Source organism: Hevea brasiliensis, chromosome 11, assembly GCF_030052815.1.
Source record: "Hevea brasiliensis isolate MT/VB/25A 57/8 chromosome 11, ASM3005281v1, whole genome shotgun sequence".
NCBI lineage: Eukaryota > Viridiplantae > Streptophyta > Magnoliopsida > Malpighiales > Euphorbiaceae > Hevea > Hevea brasiliensis.
This window is the reverse complement of record NC_079503.1, coordinates 11,146,379-11,154,874: the sequence shown is the minus strand read 5'-3', so window position 1 is coordinate 11,154,874 and position 8,496 is coordinate 11,146,379. Positions and strand designations below refer to the sequence as shown.

Below are 8,496 nucleotides of genomic sequence, written 5' to 3'. Positions count from 1 at the left end.
GGAAAATGAAATGGTAGATAAGTCTGAAGATAAAGTATTTATGGATGGGGTATTTGTCTTTGTAAAGAAAATGAAAAATTGCAGACTTGCTGAGGATACTCTGGTTGATAATATCCTTCCCAGCATACAAAATCAAGCATTCTTTAACTGAATTTAGAATGTAAAATTTTGTAAGAATTTAATTTAGTTGATTTTTTTATTAATTTTTATATTAAAATTAAAAAAATTAATTTTTTTAATTAAAAATTTTTTTTAAAAAATAAAATTTATGTAAAATTGTGTGAGAATACTTATGAATTTTTTTTTATAAATAATTTATTCTAAATGAATTCTAAATATAATAAGATACGAATCTGATAAAATTAAACAAAATGAATATGATTATAAACCTCAATTAACTTTCAGATAATTTTATATTATAAATTAAAATTTAAATATTGTATTATTACAACATACTTCGGATAGCAAAGATAAAATTTACCCATTAAATCCTAAGGAAAGTATCTGTTTATTATTATATCACTGTCTTAATTTGTAGCTAGTCGACAATTTGTCAATGGGGTGTTCCCCGTCCCAGAAATAGAATAATATTTCTCACTTTAGTTACTTTGTGAGATTTTAAAAATGGATATATACGTGTTCGATATGACTATTAAGCTTAGCTTCAATAATTCAGTAGTTGGTGGGGTGGAGCCTCTTCATCAATTGCATAAAATTCAACCATGGAGACTTGGTTCTATGCATTCTCATTGTTTTTTAGCATAATTATTTTTTTATTTTTATTAAAAAAATATATCTGCAATTTAAAAATGGCTAGTTAAATATTTAAATTTTATATAATTTGAATATATTTTATATTATATAATATTAAACAAAAATAAATTTAAATTCCAACTTGAAATCATTCAAATTTATTTTGAGTTTTGATAAAATTAATAAATAATTTTAATGGTAGTTATGTTAATTTGAGTGAAGACTCAAAATTTTCAAATGTCTCATTAATTGGAGATGGGGTATGGAAAATAAAACTCAAACACAAAGTTAAGTTTTTCGTAGAAAGAGCACAGTTTGCAAATCTTAATTTCCATGTATAAATTGGAACAATGTCAAAAAGGATAATTGATGACAATTGATCACTGGCTGTGTATTTATTTTCGATAAAAAGAGAAGGTAAAATGTAGAGGAGTGAGTTGCTGCGTGTGTGTTCATGACAAAACTCGGGTTGGTCCATTTATTAATAGGTTGATTCTTCGGATTCTATATGGATAGGTGTGTGACTTTATAAGGGTTAGCGCGTCTTAATTAGCGTGTTCCTCCTCTAAACCTGTATATGTGTGCCTATTTATCTTTGAGGCAGTGTGCAGAGGAATTAAAATGGATAGATTGCAAGTAGAGAGTAAAGAAAGTTCAGCATGTTAGGCGTTGATGTTGATTAGTGCATTTCCAGAAAAAGATGGAATTGGTCAAACTGTGCCTTTGGCCCACGGTGGTTCCAGGGTGATGATGGCACCCCAGGGCCGGGCGAAGGCTGCCACCAACATCTTTGGTGTCAGCTTTGTGGTTGAAATTTTATAATTTTTCAACCATATTTTTTTCACCTTTTTAGCTTTTGTGATGGATTTATTGCACCTACTCTTACCAACCATACTACTCCATCTATAAATAGAGCAAGTTCGCAAGTTATCTTTCAAATCCCTTATCGGAGAGAAGCAAATTAAGGATTAGCATTTAGAAGTAATGGCTCCAGGTCTGGAAGAACAGCAAAACCACCAAGGTGGCCACCAAAATCTTCAACAGAGTCTTGCTATTTACAAGGCAAGCATATTTAGGTTTCTGTACCCACACTATTTTTTTGAGCTTTAAGTAACAACTATTAATTGTGTTTATTTGTTGTTAGTTTTAATTCTGCTTTAAGTCTAAAAACCTTTTTGTTTTCTTGCAGGATATTCTTGAAACAAAGGAGCCTGAACCAACAAAGGAGCAGCAAAACCAAGTTGGTAGACACCAGGAAATTGGACACAAGAGTCTCTTACAGAGTGATGCTCTTTACCAGGCAAGCATTGCCTATTTATTCATTCATTTACTCGATGAATTAAACTAAGCAACATTATGAAAGGGGGAAAATATTACTTTTGAACGGTGCAGGATCAGATGATTTACCCCGATATTTTTACTGTTGTGTTTGCAGTATATACTGGAGACTAGTGTATATCCTGGGGAGCCTGAACCAATGAAAGAGCTCCGAGAATTGACAGCAAATCATCCATGGTAAAAAAAAAAAAAAAAGGAGGGGAAAAAAAAAGAAACAAATTTCAATGCCCAGATCCCCTGCCCCCAATATCTCTGTCTTTGCTTCATGGTTGGCAAGGTTGAACTTATTTTCAATAATTACACAGGAACATCATGACTACTTCAGCTGATGAAGGGCAATTCTTGAGCATGCTTCTGAAGCTCATCAATGCCAAGAACACTATGGAAATTGGTGTTTACACTGGCTACTCACTTCTTGCCACTGCTCTTGCTCTTCCTGATGATGGCAAGGTATTTTCTATTACAGAATAAAACTAACAAGATCTCAATAATGTTCAGGTCTTCAGGAACTTAGCGACCTAGAAATTGAAAACATTAACTAGTGGCATTTTGTGTGGTAAAGAAAACTGAGATAATTCCAGGAGGGTACAAGAATAATCTATTGTTAAACGTTTCAGATATTGGCCATGGACATCAACAGTGAAAACTACGAATTGGGTCTACCTGTCATTGAAAAAGCTGGTGTTGCTCACAAGATTGACTTCAGAGAAGGCCCTGCTCTTCCAGTTCTTGATCAATTGATCCAAGACGTAGGTTAATTTATGTATATGTATATATATACCCTTCAAACAAAAAGAAAAATCCAGGCAATGTATGTTAGATTCAATTCTGATTCGAAATTAACGATTTGCAGGGAAAATACCATGGAACGTTTGATTTTATCTTTGTGGATGCTGACAAAGACAATTACCTCAACTACCACAAGAGAACAATTGAACTTGTGAAGGTTGGAGGACTTATCGGCTATGATAATACCCTGTGGAATGGCTCAGTGGCAGCACCTCCTGATGCACCACTAAGGAAATATGTCAGGTTCTACCTTAATTATGTTTTGGAGTTCAACAAGGCCATTGCTGCTGATCCAAGGGTCGAGATTTGCCAGCTCCCCGTTGGTGATGGAATTACTCTGTGCCGCCGCATTAGCTGATCATTACAATGGAGTTGTCAGTTGTATAATGCTGCTCTTGTATGAGTTATGCAATACAAACATGCAGCCACGTATAAGGGTTCTAGGGTTAGTGACCCAATGGTTGAATACTTATTTCCTAGCACAGAAAGTTAAAGGTCGCACAGTTCCAAGTGATGTGTTCATGAATGTTAATTGATATCTAAATAATGTATCAAAACTTAAAAAAAAAAAAATACATGAATACAATGTTTCATGTTTCTTTTTCTCTCTCCTCTTTTTTTGTTAAAAAAATAATGTTTTTATGGAGAAATTTTTGTCCGAACTAACTCAAAACATAAATATATAGAATTTGTATATTTAATTGATAGAAATCACCATAGTTTTAGGTCTATGATAATTGAAGTTTAGACAAGAAAAATATATTTTTATATAAGAATCTTTAAAATAAGAAAAACTATATTTTGTTGTGAATTGATCACAAGAAAGGAGATAAAAATGGTTATATGCATGTTCAATTCGTTGGGGCATAAATGAGGGTGTGGTTGATTCGGCCAACAATCATGCTCAGAACTGAATCGAAACCAACTAGAATGATTCAATTTAAATCGATTGCTGGTCACACTAGTTGGATACCTTCTTGCTATATTCATCTTTAGCAAATACATAAATTTGGCCGGAATTAATTATAATAATAAATTTTCATCCTTGATCTTTTATTTTTGATTCATTATATTCTTAAACTTTAATTCAGTTTCCTCATATGTTGGGGGATCTATCCCTTTGCATTTGGGAGGCGAAATAGCAAAGATGGATGAAATCTCCCATTAAATTTCATGTGAGACTTATGATGCAAAAATTAGACAATTTTCTAAAAATCATCTATATGAAGTCAAAAGCTTAATTAATTCAAGAAAACTACCACAATTAACTTGATTTATTGTAACAAAGTTTTTAATAATATGCTCTGTTTATTTTGTGGTTTACATTTTTCAGCATTTGATGCAACTCAACTCAACTGAACTCAATTAAGTTTTTATCCCAAAAATTTGGAATCGACTATATGAATTGTCACACCTTACCCCTCTGTAAGGCATAACATGATCCCATAGAATACCTAATGAACTACCGAACTTCACCTACCGATAACTCATTAAGTACCCTACAAGGGATTTTAAAACAATTTTCTTATTTTTGACAAGTGGTGAGCATTGTCTAATAAGTACTTAAAACATTTAGTTAAATTAAAACTAGTTAATATTTTTGGCCCATTTTATTTTTACGCAAATTTTATAAAAATTTTGACAGAGTTTCCTCTGTATTTTGAGAAACCAGTTCTTCAAATACCTGAAATAAAAGCACTTCCAATAATTTTCTAACCACTGCTTCAAATTCATACTCAATCTCAATCAATTTCTCAAATTCACAAGTTCAATAATTGCTTCAAAATACTGTCCATCAATATCATTTATTCATATTCCATTCAAGATAAACAATTTATTTCATTTAAAACAAAATAATTTATACACAACCTTACAAATTTATATCAAAAGAAACATAAACTAAACTTTATTACAAACTTCGTACAAATTTGTGTACAAGCTGCTCAAGACCCATTTTTACATGTCCATACATTTATGTGCAATATATACATCAAAAGAAGTATTCTGATTAGGGTATAAATTATACCGAATGCTTCAAGTGATGACTTCACACACCTCAATGACTCGATCTGCTGCTCCTCTAGTCTCTGTATCTGCGGCAATGATAAAGCTATCGCTGAGTACTAGGACTCAGTGGTGCACAATATACTAAAATAATCTTTATGCAAAACTTAAAGCACATTCATTCAAAAATTTGGCTAAACATGAAAATTAAATACAATCATGCATTGTAAGATTTTACATGTAAACCAAGTTCATTTCAAAGTATCAAAACACATTTCATAAAACCCACAGTTAGATCACGCCATTCGAAACAAATAGAATCTCAATAGCCAGAGGCTAAAGAGAAATCACATGAATCTCAATAGCCAGAGGCTAAAGAGAAATCATATCACAAGGCTAGCTAGCTCAAATATATGGATATCCATTCACATCCTCTTCTACTGGCACACCTCAACACTTCTCCAGAGAAGGAATCAAAATTCGAAACTAATTACCCCTACTAGTCGTGCTAGTGAGGTGTTCAAATATATGGTCATGACACTGTGGTTTCAAAACTTATCTTAACAATTTGCTAAACATTGTCATTTCAATATACATAATAACTTTCAACAATTTAAATCAAAATATCATAAGAATACTATAATCCAATATTTCACATTATTCAAAACATTATGCAAAAGATGATTATAAAAGTATATGTTGTGCACAAACCTCAAACGAGTCGCCTGTTGGCCTTGACTCGACTCCTCGGGTTACATCGGTATTCTTTTCCACTGAAACACGAAATTTTCCAATGTTTCAGTACTAAGACTTAAAATAAATCCAAAATAAACTTAACTTCACATTTACCTAGCTCTAACGTGTTAAATTCGACGTTCTCGAAATTTTGTGTTTCGGGTTACTATTCACTGCACTATTCAAGTCAAATTATTGACTTTCTAAGGCTTAATGGGTATGGGAACTCCAACTTCACCCACATACCACATTTTGGTCACCAAACTTGTTGGTTTTGGTCATTTGTTTAAAGCTTAGGTCATTTTGGCAAAATTGCCAATTTTCGGTTTTGGTTCTCCGAAGTTGTACTGTTCCATTGGTCTATCTACTGTTGGAATTTGACAAAACTTCCTTCATAGAAAATGTTCCTTATTGTCTTAAGTGTATTCTCATTTTTGGATCACCCCAATCGGAGTTTTGTAGCTCAAGTTATGGCCAAAATAAGTTTACTGTTCACATGTACTGTTCATACTGAGATTTTAGTGCTGGCAGATTTTTGGTCCAACTTTGGTTAATAATTTGACCAAGTTAAGTTCATAATTTGGTCTCACTTTCTTCATATGAAATGTTGTACTATGTCTTAGGTTTCCATCGGTTCAAGAATCGCCTAAATCCGAGTTTTCTAGAGAGAGTTACAGCCATCCAAACAGTGCTGCTCAATGAAAATTCTGCAGAATCTCAGTACAGTAATTTAATTTTGCTCAATGATTTTGAAAGGGTTAATGGCCTAATTTGGGTTGGTGTTCTTCATGAAAGTTTTAGGTCTATATCATATCTAATTGCTGGTAAAATTTCAGGTCAATTTGACCTACCTAGCTCGAGTTATGACCAAATGAACAGTTACTGTTCATTTGGTCAGTTTAGTGCAGTGGCAGCCTGCAATCAATCCACTTTGGTCAATTGTTTCACCAAGTCTTGGTCAGTTTTTGGCCATGGTTCCTTAATGAAAATTGTGCTCTTTTATGTCTATTTTCATCTCCAGTTGGTGGCATATCAATTGGACTTGTAAAATTTGAGTTTTGGTCCTTCAAAGTGGGTTTGGTCATGCTGCCAGCAGCATGACCATTGACCTACGAATTTGATTTTTATTCCAACAATTCCCACACAACTTATTTGGTCATAATTGACCATTATTTCACTTCACAATAAGTCCAACATGCCATTTATGCATTTTTCCCAAAATTTGGTTCACAACCCTAGCATTTAAAACCCTAACTCATCAATTTCACTACTTTGTTGCAATTAATCACACTTAATGGTTTTAATACTAATCATTCAACCAAGAAAGGTTTCTAAACTCATTCAAATGTATCATATCCATGCAAATCATATTCCTCTCAAGCTACCCAAAATTTCAGTTTAATTCTTCCCCCATATTTGTTTCATTTAAATCAAGTTCTAAGCTCACTTTCAACCATCACATGTGCATTTGAATGGATAAATGAAGAGTTTAGCATACTAACCTTAGGTGAACCTTAAATCTTCACTTTTTGTTCTTCTTCTTCCTTCTTCTTCTTGCTTTCTTATGCTTCTTCTATACTCTTCAAGATGCAATAATGAAATTCATGTGGAGAATTTTAGGGAAAGCATGTTTAATTTAGGGTTTCAAAAGCTTGGTTAGACTTATCCATGGTGGAAGATGAAATAAGTGAGAGGGAAGAGTGAGTCACGTTTTTCCTTTTGAAGATGATGAGTTTAATTTTTTTTTTCTTTTGTTTCTTTTATTTATTTTGCTATGGAAGACCATAAATATCAAATTTAATAAATATTTAATAAATTTGTTTATGACATCATTAATGATGTCATCAACTTTGACTTTTCCAACCTCTTTTCTTTTTTTTTTTTTTCTATTTATTTCTCTATTAGTTCTTTAATTTTATTCTCGATTCCGAAATTTTCTTTTCTCCGATTTTATTTGACAGTTAGGTCAGGAGTCAGCTCTCGAGGTCAATTGACCAAATTGCCCCTCGCCGGTTCATCCCGGTTTGCAAATTATCCAATATTTCTTTCGGCTCCCTGACCTAATTATTTGACTGGCTTAACAGTTCTTTTTCATGATTTTCTCTTTTCCACTGTGTTCATAAGGGTCCTAAGGACATGGCGTCACTACTTTTTACAGAAATTTGAGTTTAAAACGACTTCATGCGTTCAGGAGGTCACTCATCATTGTGACTCTCACTGCTTAACCTCTTATGTTCTATTTTTCTTATTTATAGTTAACTAATTAAACATTACTAATTATTTGTGGTTATGGCTTCTCAAATTGTCTTAAGTGTGGCCCTAATCCCATTAATTGTCCGGATCGACACCGGTCACCGGAACAGTGAAATATACCAGGCTATATAGCGGGGGTGTTACATGAATTCTCTTTCTTCATTCTAAATGATTTTGGGTTAAATTCTTGGAAATGCATAATGCTTCTAGGTCATGTTGTACTAGTCTGCTCTAGGTCAGTTTAGGTCTACCCCTTCTTTTCTTTCTATCATCTAACCTAATGTGCTCTACTTGTCTAACTGGAGCCTCTGTATGTCTACGCTTCACATGACCAAACCATCTCAATCTCCCTACTCTTAACTTATCCTCAATTGGCACCACTCCTACTTTTTCTCTAATACTTTCATTACGAACTTTATCTAGTTTAGTATGGTTACTCATCCACCTTAACATTCTCATCTCCGCAACTCTTATCTTAGACACATACGACTCTTTCAGTGCCCAACACTCACTACTATATAACATGGCCAGTCATATGGTTGTACGATAAAATTTCCCTTTCAATTTATTAGGAATCTTGCGATCACATAAAACTCCCGTGGCACGTCTCCACTTCAATCATCT

At 33.2% G+C, this 8,496-nt stretch overlaps 1 protein-coding gene across 1 annotated transcript; it reads left to right on the top strand.

Moving 5' to 3' along the window:
• The first annotated feature begins 1,022 nt into the window (after positions 1–1,022).
• Positions 1,023–3,485, top strand: LOC110647282 (caffeoyl-CoA O-methyltransferase 1). The gene is made up of 6 exons (XM_021801042.2): positions 1,023–1,815; positions 1,943–2,053; positions 2,189–2,268; positions 2,397–2,541; positions 2,709–2,840; positions 2,945–3,485. Exons 1-6 carry the CDS (start codon positions 1,738–1,740, stop codon positions 3,236–3,238), a joined length of 840 nt encoding a protein of 279 aa, XP_021656734.2. The 5' UTR covers positions 1,023–1,737; the 3' UTR covers positions 3,239–3,485.
• The last annotated feature ends 5,011 nt before the right edge of the window (positions 3,486–8,496 follow it).

What these genes read in the sequence shown, in the direction of transcription:
- LOC110647282 (XM_021801042.2), top strand. Translation starts at nt 1,738, where the DNA reads ATGGCTCCAGGTCTGGAAGAACAGCAAAACCACCAAGGTGGCCACCAA. An exon ending in CTCTTCCTGATGATGGCAAG is followed by an intron (nt 2,542 to 2,708) that starts GTATTTTCTATT and finishes TAAACGTTTCAG; the next exon opens with ATATTGGCCATGGACATCAA. An exon ending in TTGATCAATTGATCCAAGAC is followed by an intron (nt 2,841 to 2,944) that starts GTAGGTTAATTT and finishes AACGATTTGCAG; the next exon opens with GGAAAATACCATGGAACGTT.